At 44.8% G+C, this 19,643-nt stretch overlaps 1 protein-coding gene across 1 annotated transcript; it reads left to right on the plus strand.

Moving 5' to 3' along the window:
* The first annotated feature begins 14,141 nt into the window (after positions 1-14,141).
* Positions 14,142-16,050, plus strand: LOC134936100 (uncharacterized). Its single transcript, XM_063931012.1, has 3 exons — positions 14,142-14,671; positions 14,762-14,887; positions 14,965-16,050. Exons 1-3 carry the CDS (start codon positions 14,311-14,313, stop codon positions 15,642-15,644), a joined length of 1,167 nt encoding a protein of 388 aa, XP_063787082.1. The 5' UTR covers positions 14,142-14,310; the 3' UTR covers positions 15,645-16,050.
* The last annotated feature ends 3,593 nt before the right edge of the window (positions 16,051-19,643 follow it).

Here is a 19,643-nt window from a genome sequence, read left to right on the forward strand (position 1 = left end):
CGGGAGTCTCCCGAAAATCGGGTGACCCTCCCACCCCCCCGGAAGAGCAGGCAAGTCTCCCCTGCCCGGCCGCCCACTTAGTGAGTAAAGTGGGCGGTCAGGGCAGTCGATGACACGATTCTTGCTGAATCGCGTCATCATAGCAACGCCCCCTGCTGTATAATGCCGGTAATCGCGGCATTACATAGCAGGGGGCGTGGCTTAAATGAAGTGCCACTGTAACCCCTCCCCTGTTCCGCCTCCGTCCACCCCGTTTTGCCTCCGCCCCGCCCCTATCCGTGTCATAACCCCACCCCCCTGCTGAGGCGACCTGGCTGCTCTCTCCCGGAGAGAGCAGCCAGGATGTCGGCATGTATGCATCAGAGTGCCTCAGAGCAGTTCTCCAGCACTTATGAGGACACCTATATGCTGCTGTTCCTCAGATCTCTGGTTAATGCTGTCACATTGCATTTAGCAGCCAATCAGACTGTTTGTATGTGTAATGGCTCTGCAGAAGGACAACGGAGTAGCTCCAAAAGTCAGTCAAGAGGTACCCAACCCCACATCTGTAGGACAGACACCAGCCCCTCACTACTAGCAGGAATACATTGGTAGCTAATACACTGCATGTCTTCCTTCCCCTTTCTGGGGTAATAATAAACTGCTAACCCGCATAAGGTGATATTTGAGAGAGATCTGGATGAATGCTGATCACTGGATACGGAAATAACTGCCCTTATGACTATCTCTGGCAATAATCTACCATACAGCAGCTTCTCCACTAAACTAGGAGACTATCACCCAGCTGCAGTGTTCCAAGTCACCTCCTTGAGTATATTAACCCCCTCTATTCCAAGTATCTGCAAGTAATTTACTTCTAGAGACAGCGGCCATATTACACACCCTCTGCTAGCACCTACAACTTTATACTGTAAAGTAAATGCACCAGCGGAAGCTCCAAATAGGGCTGATTGTAAATGCACCACTGTGTATAACCTGATGCATCATAAGGATCAGGCGAGCAATTCTTTTCAGGAGGCAAATTCTTTACCGCTGAATCTACAGTACTCATCTTTGCAGTTTATTGAGGTTTAAACGTTTTGCAACTGGACTAAGTAATTATCCGTACAGTATGGTTACAGTTGTTTAGCTTCGTAGGAGAGTAAGCTAATTCAGTACAAGTGAGTGTGTAAGCTCAGAGTTACGCTCACTTAGGAAGTACCTTTGAACTCCAAAGTGTTTTTTGTATATTGACACCTGAACAGATGTACAGTACCTTATGATTCATATTATCGGTATCCGGACTCCAGGTCGACAGCAAAAAGGTCGACACACCTTAGGTTGCCGTCAATTGGTCGACGCACATTAGGTCGACATGGGCAAAAGGTTGACAGGAACAAGGTCGACATGGAAAAAGGTCACGTTTTTTTTTTCTTTTTTGGAACCTTTTCATACTTAACAATCCACGTGGACTACGATTGGAATGGTAATCTGTGCCGAGCGAAGCGGTAGCGGAGCGAAGGCACCATGCCCGAAGTATGGCGAGAGAAGCGAGCCATGCGAGGGGACGCGGTGCACTAATTGGGGTTCCCGGTCACTCTACAAAGAAAACGACACAAAAAAACCAAAAAACCTCATGTAGACCTTTTTCCATGTCGACCTTGTTCCTGTAGACCTTTTGTCCATGTCGACCTAAGGTGTGTCGACCAATTGGCGGCGACCTAAGGTGTCTCAACCTTTTTGCTGTCGACCCTGAGTCCCAGACCCATATTATCACAGGACTGCTGGTAATTATTGATAACATAAAAATATTCACTACTGGTGTGAAACTGATTAATCTATGTTACATAATAGAAAAACATATGCTGATATTATATCTTTAAAGTATCTAGTGGCGGATCTTGCCACGGGCAAGCAGGACTTTTGCCCGGGGCGCCGCCTTAAGGAGGGCGCTGGCGCCGTCCGGAGGGCGCCGCACCGTGGCAAGATCCGCCACTGCTGCCCGCTGTGTCCCCGTCCGCCTCCGCTGCCGTCCCCGTCCCCATCCCCGTCCCCGTCCGCCTCCTGAAGGAAACTAGACGCTATGCGTCTAGTTTCCCTTCCTGGAGAGTAACTTTGCTGAGCGGTGCGCGATGACGTCATCGCGCACCGCACAGCAAAGGTCCTCTCTACGAAGTGAACTAGACGCATAGCGCCCTTGAACCGGCCCTGAAAGTATCCTCACCTAGAAATGTGTATAGTGAATGCTTGCCCGTCGCTGTGTTTCTGATTCCGCTATAGGGTTCACTTTAAACCAGGTTTAATACCCCTAAGGAGAGGATATTTTTAAAATATTGATCTTAAGGTATGGGGAATGCTTAAATGTTGTCATTGCATGTATATGGGAAGTGTTAATGTTAAACTTAAATAACTTCTGCATCACCTGACACCAGAGCCATATGCTGTCTCCAAACGCAGCCTGATAAATAAATAAAAACATTAATTTATATATGGTGAGTTTATTGTGTCTGGGTTTGGGAGATCCTTTACCTCTCTGCCAAGGAAGGGGATGGAGTGACTACTAGAGAGACCATCCTACCCGAACCACCGAGCCCCATTGGTGAGCGAGAGTGTTACACACTGCTGGCTCCGCAGTCTGTCAGTGTGACAGTCGCAGTGGTTGCCGGCAGCAATGGACAGCAGCAGGCTATGGAGCAAGGAGAGCACTTATCATACCCAGCGCCTCCCTGCCTTTCATCGCCTTGCTGAGCGGTTTGAGCTGGCACTGATGGGGAGACTATACAAACTCCACACAGTTATGGCCATGCAAGGTTTGAATTGGACCCATGACCTCAGTGCTGTGAGGCAGTAATGACATTACACCATCCATACTGGCCCATATAGACTGAGGAAGGTGAGGGAGAATAAGTGATTGAGTGCAGATGAGGTACAGCGGCTTTCTGTATTCATTATACACACTTGTCATCAAGACAGCAGAATGTGTGAGGCTGGAGAGACAGGTAGATTACAGTATCAGCATGGCCCTGATTGAAGAGGGAAGACTATGGGGAGATGGGAGAAGAGGAAGACGGTGTGTGAGAAAGAAGGACGGGGGTGGGGTGGATGGGTTGGTATCGGGTTTCCTGGGCTTGGGATCCGGCTGTCAATCAAAATACAGACAGCAGCATCCTGACACCTAGCTGGTAAGTATCCTAAACCTACTCCCCTAACCATATCCCTCCCTCCCCGCAGCCTAACCCTATCTACCCCTGGCCAAAGCCTAACCCTATCCTCCCAAGCTGGTGCCTAAACCTGACACCCCCATCCCCCCTTTCTCCCACAGCCTATCCCTTCCCTGACATACTAACATTCGGGATGCTAACATTCATGATTCCGGCGCGGGCATTGTGAATAATGTCCCGATCCTGGTGTCTGTATTCTGACCAGTGTCCAGTTTCCGGTGTCAGTAGTATGACTGCCTGAATCCTAAACACCTGCATGCTGACCGGGTCCCGGGGGGATTTGCTATTGGCAAAGACAGTGATTAAAAAATGATTACCAACTATACAAAGTGTAGCAAGTGGAAGAAATTCTAAGCTAAAAAAAACCCCAATTTTTTCAAAGAGAAAGATGAGAGACATGAGCCGGAACAATGCAGAAGAGCTGAAGGCCACTATTGAAGCATCCTGGTCTTCCATAACACCTCAGCAGTGCCACAGGCTGATAGAATACATGCCACACCCTTTGATGCAGTAATTCATGTAAAAGGAGCCCAAACAGCCCTCTAATGTCAGCCTACCGCACCTAGGGCCTAATTCAGACCTGGTCACAAGCAGGTTTTAAAGAAAAAAAGAAAAGAATTGGACTTGGGGTGGTGCACTATAGCTGAATAATCACTTCATTAAAATTCAACTTTTATTTGCATCTTAATAAAAGAGCCAAAGAAACTGTGAAAATTTAAAATCAATGTAGACAAATGTGAGACACAGTGTAACATACAGTGTTAAAAACACACTTTCTTTTGAACCACTGTGCTGTGCAGTGTTTAGTATCAGTAATATATTAATTCCAGGTTCTATGACCTTAGTATTAGCTAACTGGTGTAGTCAGGATGTTGTTCACTATGTTAAGGATTGAATAAAAGCATATCAATTAATCAGTCAAGGATGAATGGATTCACTATTCTTGATCAGTTGTTAATCGTATATTGCACTGAAAGGTGGACATGATTTGTACTGCAGCTTGTAACTGTGCTTGTAATTTGAAACGCCAATATATTAGTACATGTCTAGTGACACTTTATGTTCTTAGTCTTTGCTGTCAACGCTCTAAGACCTCCTAATATAAATGATGATAGATCAGTGCTCACTTTCTATGCTGTCGGCACTTGAAATAATACCATTGTGTGCCCGTGGCAGTTTGCTTGAGGGTAATCACTGGCCGGTTAGCATTTTAAACACTGGTTTCTACTGCCCACGCTTGGGATATAGTTCCAAATCTCTATCCTAGCACTCTCAGTCTAGCTGTCAGTGCTGATGAAGGACACTAAATGTTACCCTTGTTAAAAATTGGATAGTTATAACTGTCAATTGTGGCTGCTATTCACTATAGCTGCGCTCTCAGTCTTCCGCTGTCAGCGCCTTCAGCTGTTTAGTATCAAGCGGATACAATTTCACACTGTGTAATATGATTACTGTTACTTTCATAAACAGCTTTAATTTTCAATCATAGCGCTCTCAGTCTCTGCTGTCAGCGCTTGAAGCTGTTCTGCATTAAAAGTATTTTATAATGTAGATAGTATAGAGTATATCATATAACTATCTTAATTAGTAAATATTATCTGTATCAATTAGTAGTTCGTAATATTCCACAGAAATCCTCCAGTATACATGAATGTTATAAATAGAAATATGGAAAAATTGTGTTTATTTTTACCCGTGCAAATTGCACTTATAAGGTATGTTTCTTATATAAATATTATAAACAATATATTTTCCATTAATGGGGACTGACACTGTGAGTGGGTCAATCCTTTATGGTACAATCAATGTGAGGCTGAGTCAAAAATGCACTATAAAGATATTGGTTTATTCAAGTAAAGTTCTATTATATGTTGTTCACAAAGTGCATTGAGCAGTTTATAAATGTTGAATTCTGTCCGTGTAGTCAGGCTATACAAATACTTGAAGAGCCTGTACTACAACTGAAGTTCAATTGATATCCCTCACAGTGCTGATTGATCTAAACATACAAATTAACTTGTATAAATTTAACAGACTGCTTTTATCTGAGACTGCTGATATCTCAATTGCAACACACTATATCTCTGCTGCTTGCGCTCGAGACCACACTGTGGTTGTCAGTTAAATTACTTGCGCTGTGAGGGTAATACGTTCTGCTCTGCACTAACGATTCTTTTGGTATCCTTCACCTATTTGACTGTTCTAAATAAATTCTCTGACTATCACACATAAATCTACTATGCACATTTTGTTTAACACATGGAAAGAAAGTGAATCGCCGAAGCGCGTTTCACAGTTTAGTGTCGTCAGGGCTAACCAGAGTGTCTTCCCTGAACGTATTTTCACTGTTTAACTAAACCAATCATGGAGCAGGAACCCGGTCACATGACGAGTATGGCCTATCCTTGTGCGGCTCTCGTCTTGTGTCATCTGGCAGAGCGTTCGGTCCGGTCATATGACTCGAGCGGACCGATAATGCTCCGGGATCACCTTTACTAGAGATAGAGATGAATGTTAGATACAAGTCTTCCCGGCTGGGCTTCACTATACTCCCATTTTGGCTGAGCTTCCTGGTAATCCTTATCTTTATACACATATGTAATTCCGGGAGTTCTATACCCTTTAAGATAGAATTTAACAGGCGGGCACCTAAAGTCATTTATATTGTAGAGAACTATGTAGTTTATTAAGTATGTACCTTATTTTTATGGAGATGTTATGATTATAAAATATATAGGGAAACACAAGGATTATTAATTATTTTTTACTTTTTTTATAAAATAACTAATTTTTAGATGATTAACGGTGACAACCGATACCCACCAAACTGGTATGTCACCTATAATAAATAAGTGAATAAACACAACTTTTTGAGAGAAAATTGAATACGTTTCATTTACTTACTGAATTACATTGAAAAAATGAATTTATAATTTATATTTAATTATGTTGCTTACAATAAAGGAAATGAAATAATAAAGTGTATTTGTGAAAACGTTTTGTGCCCTTGGTGATAAAACTGTAAAACTGTGATGTGAAAAAGTGCTAACTCATGCAGAATAAACAAAAATTATTTAATTTCCTAAATACAATATAAAAATTTTTTGTGTTTGAATTAATCCATTATAATGTTGTGATGCTCTCCTCTAAAGTGAACTGTGCCCTTGTGGGATGGGGGTTAAGGTGTTCTTGATAATGCTTTGTATAATAATGACTGTTGCGTACTAGTGATGTGTATGTGATTGTTTAGTGCTCTTGTGTAAAGTTATGTCCCGTGACTTAACGAACAACCATAGTTGTGTGAACTGTATGTGAAAACATGTGTAATGGATATATAGTGCCATGCACTTCGAATTTAGTACTTGTTTTGGACATTCCAAAACACGATAAGTTAGTCTATAGAGTAAATACATACCTTGGATCCCTACAAAGTCTGACTATATAGTCTGTCCTAATACCAGCTAGTTCTTTGTAAATAGTCCCTATCAGTTTTATTTATATATATATATATATATATATATGTGGTGTATCCAATAAATGACACCCCATATAAAGACTACATATAGTCTTATGTGAGTCTCTAGGGGTTCTCCTGAGGTTACACATATGGGAGCATAGGGTGCCCTCCTGTCAATATTCTGATATGGCTCACAAATCCAATATATCTCTATCCCAAGTATTTCAGGACAATTTTTTGGGGATACTCTATCATGCTTCTCTATCTTATTAATTATAGGTCCTTATTCTGTTGTTAGATTCCTATTATTTGTTATTTCTATACAAGTTGGTCTTATCCATACCCCATGATAAGTATAAACTAGTTAAACACATCCATTCCTGATTAACATAAATTGATGGTTCAAAATTATTTGTCCACTCAATCTGGACCTGGCCTGGATTCCATAGATCAATTGGTTAATTTACCACTTTGTTTTATCTAATCTTCAACCAAGTCAAATGCACGGTGGAAGAGAAAAAAGGGAAAAATTGTATAAGTATTTTTATTTCTCAATGCATAAAAAAACACAAAAGAGCTGGTCACTCAATCTTCAAATACGGAGAATTTTACTTACAGAGGTGGGAGGTAATTATATTCATTCCCCCCACCCTATATTCTCTTCTTTTTGAATTATGGCTATGATCTCTCTAATCTGCAACTCTTAAACACAAGCAGGCAATTTTTGCACTGCTGCATTCAGATAGTCACCGCCTACAGTGGCAGTGTATTTTCGCTGTGCAAGTGTGCGAACGCATGTGTAGCAGAACTGTACAAGCAAGTTTTGTGCAATGTCTGCACAGCTCAGGACTTACTCAGCCGCTGTGTTTGCTTCAGCCTGTTCAGGACCGGAATTTACGTCAGACACCCGCCCTGCAAACGCCTGTACATGTCTGCGTTTTTCCAACCACTCCCTGAAAACGGTCAGTTGACACCCACAAACGCCTTTTTTCCGTCAAATCTCCTTGGGAACACCCGTGCGAACGGATTTGTCGAGCCAGTACCTCGCTGTTACTGAGTCAGAATCTTCAATGAGTATTACTCCAGTCAATGCAATCAGATATCCTATTCTTTAGAGGTAAAGCACTGGATTGGGCAAATCCTCTCATTGAATCTAAAGATCCGCTATTGAATGATCTTGCCGCTTTCCTTGCAGCAGTACAGTAGGAGTTTGCTCCAAAGTTAGGCCATTGAAAGCCATCTGGTCATCCTACCCAATTTGTCAATTTGTCAACAGTCTGCCTACTGCTAAATCCTCCTCAGCATCACTTTCTGTGCAAGATTAGGTTTCATTAGATCAAGCTATCAAAGATTTCCAAGCTGCAAAGAAAGGAAACATTGCAAAGTAAAAACAAAGATCTCAGACTTTGGATTTTAAAGTTGCATATACTTCCATGTTTCCATCTTACAGCAACATGTATGAAAGTATTAACTCTTCGGGTTCAGAATCTACTCAGTCTTCAGAACACATCTCTCATCTAGTTCTCACTCCTGTAGTTTTCGCTTCCACTAATATATCTCTAGTTCCGCCTCCTGGGAAGATGGTTGTTTCTCCTGAGCTTTGTCCAAAACTCATATCTTCGGCTCACACTTTCAAGTTCACTTGTCGTCCTGGAATCCTCAAAACTTATAAATTCTTGTCTCAATCCTACTGGTGGCCTCGTATGAAAGCTGATATCCAAGAGTTCATTGCCTCATGTCCCAAGTGTGTCCAGCACAAAATTCCTCATCAAGCTCCTGCTGGTCAACTGTTGCCAAATTCCATACCAAGTCGTCCCTGGTCTCATCTGTCGATGGATTTTATTTCGGACCTACCTCCCTCCAAAGGGTATGATACCATCTGGGTACTGGTCAACATGTTCTCTAAGAGGGCCCACTTCGTTCCCCTCATTGGCTTGTCCTCTGCTCTAAAACTTGCACAATTATTTTTACGTGAAATTTTCAGATTACATGGACTTCCAATTGAGATTATATCCAACCATGGAGTTCAATTTGTGGCAAGATTCTGGAGGGCTTTACGTTCCGCTTTGCAAGTCAAACTCAAGTTCTCAACAGCGTATCATCCTCAAACAAATGGGTGGACAGAGAGAGTAAACCAGGAGTGTCACAACTGAGGGCTGATGCTGACCAGGGGGAAGCCTCAGTTGTAGGGGCTGAGGTATATGTGTACCTGGGAGGCAGTACAGGGTTCTTGGACATTCAGGGTACCTTTAGAACAAATGCCCGAAGGCGTGACTAAGACAACGAAGGAAAGTTCAAAGGTTTTATTAAACACAGTTCAGAGGAATACCGATGATAGAAAACCGATGGAGACTTGGGATCGATGGCGGAACACCGATGGAGACTTGGGATTGATGGCGGAACACAGATGGAGACTTGGGATCGAAGGCGGAACACCGATGGAGACATGGGATCGATGGCGGAACACCAATGGAGACTTGGGATCGATGGCGGAACACCGATGGAGACTTGGGATCGATGGTGGAACACCGATGGAGACTTGGGATCGATGGGGGAACACCGATGGAGACTTGGGATCGATGTTGGAACACCGATGGAGACTTGGGATCGATGGCGGAACATCGATGGAGACTTGGGATCGATGGCGGAACACCGATGGTGACTTGGGATCGATGGCGGAACACCGATGGTCACTGGAGATCGATGGTGGAACACCGATGGTTACTGGCAGGGCAGAGCACCGCTGGAAGCTGGAAGCCAGTGTCAGGTAACTGCCAGTCACAAGGTGCAATGATGAGACACTGCAGAGTCAGGCTGTATTGCAGAGAAAGTCTATGGGAGGACTGCACACTGGAATCACTGAAGACAATTGAAGCACTGACATCTTACCACCCCAGGAACAAGATATTTATACCAGCTGGGAAACAGGGATTGGCTGGCTGATTAAGCAGAGACCTGAGTGCAGCTGCTGGGTAATCAGGATGAGAGCAGAATGCAGCTGATAGGCTGAAAGGTAACATGTGATTAGGAAAACATGGCTGCGCCCATGTTAGCTTTTGGAGGGAAAGATTGTTTGTAACTTGCATGTGAAACTTAACCCTGATGCTGCCAGAATCACAGTTAAGATATTAGAGACAAAGAGATGCAGCGTGCTGCACACAGACAGTGCAGATGGAATCCAGGCTTGGAACGCTGGGACAGTCTCAGGAGGCATTTGGAAGGTAAATACTGATAAGGAATTACCTGGATCGTGACAAGGAGCTTGAGACCTTTTTAAGAGTCCACATCTCCTCTTCACAAGATGCCTGGGTAGATTTACTGCCTTGGGCTGAATTTGCTCACAATTTCTGTTATCATTCAGCCACTGATACTACCCCTTTCTTTGCAGTTTATGGTCAACATACTAGATTAAAGCTGGGTGATAAAGTCTGGTTATCCACCTGAAATCTCTGTCTGAGTTCCTTCAATGAAGTTCGCTCCACAATTCATTGGTCCGTTTCCAGTAGAGCGTGTCATCAACCCAGTGGCTTACAAATTGAAATTGCCTCCATATTTAAACATTTCCAACTCATTTCATATTTCTCTCCTTAGACACTTGATTTTAACTGTTTTAAGAAAACTCTTCCAGCAGCTCCAAAAGTTCAAACTTATCAGGGCGTAGAGTACGAGGTTGAGAAGATCCTGGATTCCCGTTGCTGGTATGGTTGTCAACAGTATCTGACTGGTCCGAATATGGTCCTGAAGAGAGAAGTTGAGTCAACGCCACTGATGTTCATGCTCCACGGTTAGTTCAAGCTTTCCATATACTTTTTTATTCCAAACCTCGTGCCCACCCATAAAGGGGGGTACTGTCAGTAATCTGCGTTCTGTGGCAGTTCACTTACCAGCGCGCTCGTGTGCAGTCCTCTGGAGGTCATGGCACCAGTCTGTGGCTGTGTGAATGCTTGGTCCGCGAGCGCAATATCCTTTGTCGCTGTGTACCCCTGAAGTCCATCCAGCGTGTACCCCGCTGTGTGCCCAACATCTGTACAGCATGGGCGCCACCATGACACCTGCTGGCCTGTCTGCACATATGATTCCAGCATCCAATCCCCGTTGAGCAAGGGGTATAAGTCCAGAACATCAGCTCAGTCTCATCGCCTTGGGCAATGCTTCATATCCAGTGTACAGCTTCTTCTGGCTTCAGTCTCCTGTCTCCAGTGGTTTCCTTGCTCCAGTGATTTCCTTTTTCCAGTGTCTCTGTGGCACTACAGGCTCCAGCCATTCAAATCAGCTACAAACTGCTTCCACAGTCAGCTTCCACCTCCTCAAGCAGTAAGAGACTCTGTCCAGGTGCTAATCACCAGTCTCACCTGCACGTTGTTATCTGCATTCAGCACTGTGCTATGGTATCCATCACTTAAACAACTACCTTGCTTTTTATGGACTGTCTCCTGCTTTGGCCTTTGCAAAATGTGCGAATTGCAATCCGGGCAATTATCAAATGACTGCGCATGTGCTAGTAAAAATAGCGACATAAAATGCGTACACATTGTGATCACAATGCAGACGCTGTTTGACTGACAGGAAGCCGGCGTTTCTGGGCAAAACCCACCATTTTCTGGGTGTGTATGAAAATATAGAGGTGTACCCATGTTTTTTTTAAGGAGGGTCTCTGACGTCAGCGATGACCACTTCCAGCCTCTTGCGTAGTAAAAATTGTGGATGACCTTGCCTGACACAGATAGGAAATATCTACAATATTCCGGTAATTGCGTATAGTTCTGCAATCAGCCTCATATTGCGATACATTTGCCGTTTTTGCAATGGGTATTTTTTCTCAATTTATTTGCGGCAAGTTTTTGATCACAGAAACTGCTTTTAACTTTTTTAGCAGAAACAACAATCCTTACTGACTGAGGTCCATGGGGTATATGCAATTCCGGACGAATTGCGCCTTTTTTTCGGCCGTTTTAAAATTCGCCTGTACTCGACAGCCGCAGCCCTGCCGCCGGGACCATGAATTCACCATATGCAATGCAAAACGGATTCGATACTGCCCTTGGCGGATAATGGACCAATCGGCGAGTAGTGGGCGTCCTGAATTCGACTTCCCGCCGTTTGCAGCCATTTATTAGGGCTTGTTTGCTGCGTGCTCAGCAGCCATTTTGTGAACCTGCAGAGAGGTGTGAGGAGGTGCAGAGCTAGCAAATTGGTTGTTTGCTGTGGTATCGTTTGGACACCCAGCAGGCTTTATTCCAGGACAGACAGGAGGATACTTGTTACCCCGGAGGATAGTCGTTTTTGGAGCTATTTCTACATTTTTAGGTAAGTACCACATGTGGGTCTGGTGTTGCATGTATGCGTTTGTGTAGTGGGGGTTGACATGAGGTGTACATGGGGTGTTTGGGGTATGTCTTTGGGGTGTTTGGGGTATATATATATATATATATATATATATATGTGTGTGTGCAGGTATGTGTATAGCTCCTGCTTGTATTGCTGCATTTTTGGGGGGAGTTTTGTGTTTTGGGGTAGTTTTTCACATTTTTTTTTCTTTCTTAAAATGACTTTTTGGGTCATGCTTTTGCATTGGTGTACCTCCAGAGTGTGCAGGGATGATTTTTGGCTAGTTTGGGCTAATTTTAGTGTGTGTCGGTATCAATGCGGTCAACATGTCGTTTCGTTTGTTTGCTAAAACAGGTTTTTTACCTCCTATTTTAGCACTGTTGTACCTCCAGAGTGTGCAGGGATGCTTTTTGGCTTGTTTGGGGTGACTTGGAGCAAGTTTGTGTCAGACATGGGGTTGACATGTCGTGTTGTTTGTTTGCCAAACATGTTTTTTTGCTCCTATATTAGCACTGATGTACCTCCAGAGTGTGCAGGGATGCTTTTTGTCAGGTTTGGGCTGATTTTAGTGTGTGTCGGTATCAATGCGGTCGACATGTCGTGTCGTTTGTTTGCCAAACATGTTTTTTTGCTCCTATATTAGCACTGGTGTACCTCCAGAGTGTGCAGGGATGCTTTTTGGCTTGTATGGGGTGACTTGGAGCAAGTTTGTGTTAGCCATGCGGTCGACATGTCGTGTCGTTTGTTTGCCAAACATGTTTTTTTGCTCCTATATTAGCACTGATGTACCTCCAGAGTGTGCAGGGATGCTTTTTGGCAGGTTTGGGCTGATTTTAGTGTGTGTCGGTATCAATGCAGTTGACATGTTGTGTTGTTTGTTTGCTAAAACAGGTTTTTTACCTCCTATTTTAGCACTGGTGTACTTCCAGAATGTGCAGGGATGCTGTTTGGCTAGTTTAGGGTGACTGTCAGCCATTTTGTTTGTGTCAGCCATTTTGTTTGTGTCAGCACTGGTTGACCTCCAGTATGTGCAGGGATGCTTGTACGGGGGGTTTTGTGTTTTTTTTTTTTGTGTGTGTTTGGTCCTGCTTGAGAACTGGGGTCCCAGCAGCATGACGTGTGGTTGCATGTAATTATGTAATGTGTGTTAAATTTGTAAAAATATATAATTTTTTTTTTCTTTTTACAACAGAGATGTCCAGGGACAAGCGGGCCCGATCCCCCCCCTTCCCCCACCCCTCAGAAGAACTTTCCCTGCATAGCAACGAGGAGTGGGAGCCGACCCAGGAGGAGGATACGACCGACCAGGCATGTAGTGACCAGCCGCGGTAGTCAAGGGACCAAATGGAAAAGTCGAAAAATAAAAAGCCTAGAAAGGTACTGACAACACCTGCAGACACAATAGCATCCAACTTGACACACCCTAGTTTGCGCACTGCCATGCACACCTACAGGTATCTTTGCGCAATGCCAGGGATACTGACACTCACAGGTACATACTGATCTTAGTAAATGCATGGGTTTTTTTTGTTTTTTTTAATCCCTAAAGGCAAGAAGCCAGCCAAAGGAGCAGTCGGAGGAGGAAGCCTCTGGTGAAGACGCAGGACCGAAAAATCTGCGTGGACCCAGATACACTGAGGTGGAAAACTGTGTCCTAGTGGATGGCGTCGACAGGTCCTACGACATTCTGTATGGACAAAGGGCACAGACCACAGCAGCTAAGACCAAGCGAAACATCTGGGATGCCATCGTGAGACAAGTCACTGCAGTATCTGGAAACTGCCGGTGCACCAGAAACTACATGAAGCGGTACAGTGATTGCCGCAGACAGACCAAAAAGAAGATGGGAATTCAGCGCCGACATGAGACAGCTACGAGAGGTGGTCCGGCTCTCAATCTGAAGTGGCTACCCTGGGAGGAAGTTATTAAAAGGCGCATGAACCCTGCCATGGTCCAAGGAGTTCGCAGGGGTGTGGACTCCAGCCGTCCTGCTGGCTTTCCCGAAGAGGAAGAACCGCCCAGAAGACGGAAGACGGCGGGAGACAAGCAGTCCAAAAGGAGGCCTGATGGTAAGAATACATTCAGATGAGCTGTACTAAAAAAAGAAAAAATTTTGTATTTGCTAATGTGATTTTTTTTTCAGACACGCCTGCCCAGAGGACATCACCTGCACGCAGGACATCGCTGGCGCGTGGACCATCACCTGCACAGCAGGCATCGGCAGCAGCGCGCGGAGCATCACCTGCGCAGCAAGCATCAGGAGCGCGCAGATCATCACCTGCGCGCCACACATCGTCATCGTGCAGATCATCACCTGCGCACCAGATGACATCAGCATGCAGACTATCACCTGCGCGCCAGACATCAGCGCACAGAACGTCACCTGTGCGCCAGACACCGTCGGCGACCACACCACCAGATGTGCGCCAAACTACAGCTCCTGCGTGCAGGCCATCACCAGATCGTCATCTCTCCACGAGCTCTGGGACTGTGACCGAAGAGCCTCAACAAGACACTACCCTTGTGGACCCATCACCCGAACTGTTTGAGTCTACAGGGTTAACGGTTGAGACTTTTCTTGGGTTTGAAGACAGCCGTGCAGAAGTATCCAGCCAGACCCTAGAAAAGTCTCCAGAATTGAGGACAAGTGAAGCTCCCAGAGCAGCGGCACCACAGGATGGAGAAGGTTTGTATTTACTTTTTTTTTTGGGGGGGTGGGGGGTGCACCAGTTTTGTATAGTTTATTAACTTTATTTTTTTTTTCTTTTGCAAACAGTGGTGCCACGGACCAGCGTCGGACTTGCGTCGGGGATTGGTTCATTCTTCAGGCCGGATCTACTACAGGATTCGTCAGAGGATGATGAGGTGGAAGTGCAGCAGCCTGCTGTCTCTACATCCCTGTGTGAGTAAATATCGAATTGTGAGCCTTCAAACAAATGTATGATGAATGTGTATAATAATTTCTAATTTTCTTTTCAGCTGCACAAATGCAATTGGTGGCAGACGTCCAGGAAGGGCAGGATCCCTCAAATATTCAGAGGGTTAACAACCTGGCAGCAGAGATGAATGTCAGCCAGGATAGTTTTCGGGTTGTCGTTGGAAGCAGACTCGACGCCATTGAGAGGACAATGGATAAGATGGCAAACGGTCTGCTTGAAATGCAGAAGGCTCATGCCGACAGCGCGGCCGAAATTCAAAAGACCAGAAGAGAAGATCACAGGGAGACTATGGACATCCTTCAAATTCTGGCCCAATCCATCAACCGGCTGGTGAAGAACACATCATGCCTGGCACACAGCAATGACAACATGTCGGTGAGCCATCGACATTCTGCATCCAGCCAACAGATCATCGCAACCACACTGCAGATGACATACGATAAACTCCCAGAACCAGCTCATGAACACGCTGGTGATCCACCACTTCCGCCATCACGTGCCACATGGACACCTCCACCAACATCCTGGTATAGACGGTCACAGATGTACCAAGGATATACAGGGATGTACCCCACCCACCAGATGCCTCCACCACCAACACCGGCCGCAACATCTACAGCCGCATGGGCACCGAGGCCCAGTCAACCCACTACCCAGCCGCCCCGGACATCGACACCCCATCAGGAAGAAGAAGAGGATCCGGACAGACATCCACCATGAGCCCGGTCGTATTGTTTTATTTACTGTTATGTTTTTCATGTATCCCTTTCTTCCCCTCCCATTAGTTATTTTTTTTCTTACTATTGTTTTATATGTGTTGGGCTCCCCCACCCGTGACCGGGTACTACCAAGGAGCTTTATGTCTACACATACATGCGCGGGCATGTATGCGGGCGCGTGTGGTAACGGATGAAAGCTCCTTGTGGCTACATGTATGATGGGCCAAAGAGCTATTCTGATACCACTTTTTTGCCCCCAAAAAACTTTTTGTATTGGTGTACAATAGGCTTTCACTGTTGTGTGAATTTACTATTCACTAGTGTTTGTTTTTGGCTTAGTCATAGGATTGGGTGAAAAATTGAAGTGGACGGCATAAGTTCGTGTTATGCATACCAAGGTGAGTAGAGCCATGTTTCAATGTATATATTCAAGAAACTTTGGACCGCCTGCCTTTGTGGAACCACACAGCCCAGCAATGGGTCATGCTGGGCTGTGTGGTTCCACAAATGCAAGCGTGTCAAAGTGCTGACCACTGACACCACTCTGCCACTTTGGACCGCCTGCCTTTGTGGAACCACACTGCCCAGCAATGGGTCATGCTGGGCTGTGTGGTTCCACAAATGCAAGCGTGTCAAAGTGCTGACCACTGACACCACTCTGCCACTTTGGACCGCTTGCCTTTGTGGAACCACACAGCCCAGCAATGGGTCATGCTGGGCTGTGTGGTTCCACAAATGTTCTTGGTGAAAGGAATGAACATGACATTAGTGTCTTTACTTAATATTTTTTTTCCCCCACAGATATCTATCTACACAAGAAAAGAATGTAAAGAAGAACAAACTACTTTTTTCATTAATTACCTTTCATTTTTTTATTTCAAAAATAAAATACAAATTTTCTTCAATAAATTTTAAAAATGAGAAGTTTTCCGTGGTTTTTATTTAAATTATTAGTAAATACGATGTTAAATATGAGATGCAGGGGAATTGTGTTGGGTCGCCCATGGTACAGCAGGGGAACTGTTGTGTCCCTCTTCATCCATGAGGATTCAAGCCACTTGGGAAGGATACTCCGCAAGACCTGTGGAAGAGAATAGTATGAGGTTCCAGCTATTGGTAATAGTGTATCCCTGGTACGGAAAACAAGAGGTACAAGCAACACGACATAAGCAGGTTACAGTAGGCCCAAACGCAACCCTCCGGCACTTGCGTAACTACACATCCAAACATTCCCTGACACACAGTGTAAGCATCAGGGCATGATTGGATGTGCAGTTTTGCAAATGCCGGAGGGCTGCACTTTGGACATGCCGGGGTGACTTGGACAAGAGGGAGTTTTGGGCAATACATCTCACCTGAGGGGGGTTGTCAGCTACATGGCGGAGGGTCAGGTCCACATCACAAGTAGGTCACCCATGGTGCATCAGGAGAAATGTGGTGTCTCTTCACATCCACGCCACTTGGGAAGGATACTCCGCAAGACCTGTGGAAGAGAATAGTATGAGGTTCCAGCTATTGGTACTAGTGTACCCCTGGTACGGAAAAGGAACAAGCAACACGACACAAGCAGGTTACAGCGGGCCCAAATGCAACTCTCCGGCACTTGCGTCACTACACATCCAAACATTCCCTGATAAGCATTGCTGTCAGGGCATGATTGGATGTGCAGTTTTGCAAATGCCAGAGGGCTGCACTTGGGACACGCCGGGGTGACTTGGACAAGAGGGAGTTTTGCAATACATCTCACCTGAGGGGGGTTGTCTGCTACATGGCGGAGGGGCAGGTCCACATCACAAGTAGGTCGCCCATGGTAGAGTTGGATAAAAGGGTCCAATATTTGCAGCAACCCAACAACAGGAGAAAACAGGGGGTAACGGGTCGTCAACAGGACAAAAATTTAAAAACAGGCCTGGGAAGGTGCGTCAACAGGACGTAAAACTCTGAAATACATAAATAAAGATGTTTTTTTAGAATATTACAATCTCACTTTACACAATAATACAAATGTTACAAGTATACTCACAGGCAACGGAAAAAAAGTTTTGGATCAATGTCCGTCGGGAATCATCTACTTCGTCCATACCCACCGGTAGAGCAGAAGAACGGTTCCCGCGTTGGAAAGCACTGCGACGAAGAGTCACCGGCAAACGGTTTGCGACACATATGTTATGTAAAATACAATGCCGCAAACCTTCGCAAGTGAGTACAAAAGAGCACCGCCGGAAGTGTCTAAACATCGAAACCGGCTTTTAAGGACACCGAAGGCACGTTCAATTATTTGCCTCGACGCTTTGTGTGTCTCTTGGTAATGTTTTTCTGCTCTACCAACAGGATTAGACAATGGGGTCAAGAGCCACGATTTGTTGGGATAACCCGCATCGCCTATAGAAAAGAAAAAAAATGGTAGGTAATCTAAAAAAAAAAAAAAAATACCTAACAGCCAGCCACCAGGCATGTTTCCTGTTTCAAACTTGTCAAACAGCGATGACTGGCTTAGAATGAAGGAGTCGTGAGACGATCCAGGAAATCCCACAAAAATATTCAAAAATTTCATGTTGATATCACAGACCGCATGTACATTTATGGAATGGAAATGCTTTCGGTTCCGAAAACATTCTTCCGAATTCCGTGGCGGTCTGATATGCACGTGGGTACAGTCAATCGCGCCCAGAACATTGGGAAAATTGTATTTGGCAAAAAAAGCCTAATTTGATCTCACGACATTCGCTGTCCGTCTCTGGAAATGTGATGAACTGGATCGTCAATTTGTGGAAAGCCCTAATGACCTGGGTTATACAGCGCAACAGTGTCGACTGTGAAAAACCGCATGTTTGAGACAGTGTAGGCTGGAATGTGCCTGACGCCAAAATATGTAACGTAGCCAGCAGTTACTGGAAACCGCTGACTGCGCGATTGGTCCGTGCCCGAGGTTCCAGGTCGGCCTCCAACAGAGCGTACAGCGAATATATGTCACGAGTCGATAAGCGATAATTTTGAATCACCTCGAACTCGCTGAGATCCTCCAGTTCACGCCTAGTGCGATACTGGCGTGGACGTGGAAATGAAACCCGCAATACTGGCTCACCCAATGCAGGCATTTGCTGATCTTGATCCTGATGTTCAGCAGCCCTTACTTTCTCCGTGCTTGCAGCCAACATGAACATCACAATCTGGTCAGAAAAAGGCTCCATTAATGTAGTCAGTACAAAAATAGGATAAATGTGTTTTAAAACGCAGGGATTGTCCTAAAAAAACGATTCCATAAGAGAGCTGACTGTAATGGCTCCTTCTCCCTAGTCTCAAAAAAACGGGACTGAGGAGGTAGGAGGGGCTTTGCAGAAGTGTATCCTGGGTAAAACTGTGAAATCATGGGTACATTTCCCTCAGCAGAGTGAAGAAAAAAAAATTCTTTTAAAAAAACAATTAAATAATACTTGTGAGTCAAAAAAAAGAGAAACCAAGTAGATAATCCCTTCAAATATAAATAGATATGCTATTAGCAATCCAAAAAGCAAAAAAAAACAACACATTTTTTATTAGATCCCGCCAGCAAAGTGAAGCGGACTGAAAATGACGAATTTGCGGTCGAAAAGCACTGTTGTCGAATCGTCATTCTTCAATTGAATATACTTTTGTCGGAAAGCCGCATTTTGACCATTGCAGACATGTCGAATTTTGAAAAAGTCGATTTGCAAAAAGTCGAGTCTGAAACAGAAGATATTTTGGCAAAAAGTACTGTATTGCATTGACGAATCCAATTCGACATTTTTTTTTGTCGAAAATGTCCCGTTTTTCGACTTTCGCGTCAATTCGACCGCAATTGCATATACCCCCATAGCTCTATGGGGCTAATTCAGACCTGATTGCTGCTGTGCGTTTTCGCACAGCAGCTGATCAGGTCTGAACTGCGCATGCGCCAGCACCACAGTGCGCCGTCGCATGCCATAGATGCTATCAGCATCTCAGCCCAGCGATCGCCTCTGCCTGATTGACAGGCAGA

Source organism: Pseudophryne corroboree, chromosome 6 (genome assembly GCF_028390025.1).
Source record: "Pseudophryne corroboree isolate aPseCor3 chromosome 6, aPseCor3.hap2, whole genome shotgun sequence".
Taxonomy (NCBI): Eukaryota; Metazoa; Chordata; class Amphibia; order Anura; family Myobatrachidae; genus Pseudophryne; species Pseudophryne corroboree.

Bases quoted from the DNA above. Each gene is read 5' to 3' on its own strand.
- LOC134936100 (XM_063931012.1), top strand. From the start codon at position 14,311: ATGACATCAGCATGCAGACTATCACCTGCGCGCCAGACATCAGCGCAC. The intron at 14,672-14,761 runs GTTTGTATTTAC...TTTTGCAAACAG, and splicing joins GGCACCACAGGATGGAGAAG to TGGTGCCACGGACCAGCGTC. The intron at 14,888-14,964 runs GTGAGTAAATAT...TTTTCTTTTCAG, and splicing joins TGCTGTCTCTACATCCCTGT to CTGCACAAATGCAATTGGTG.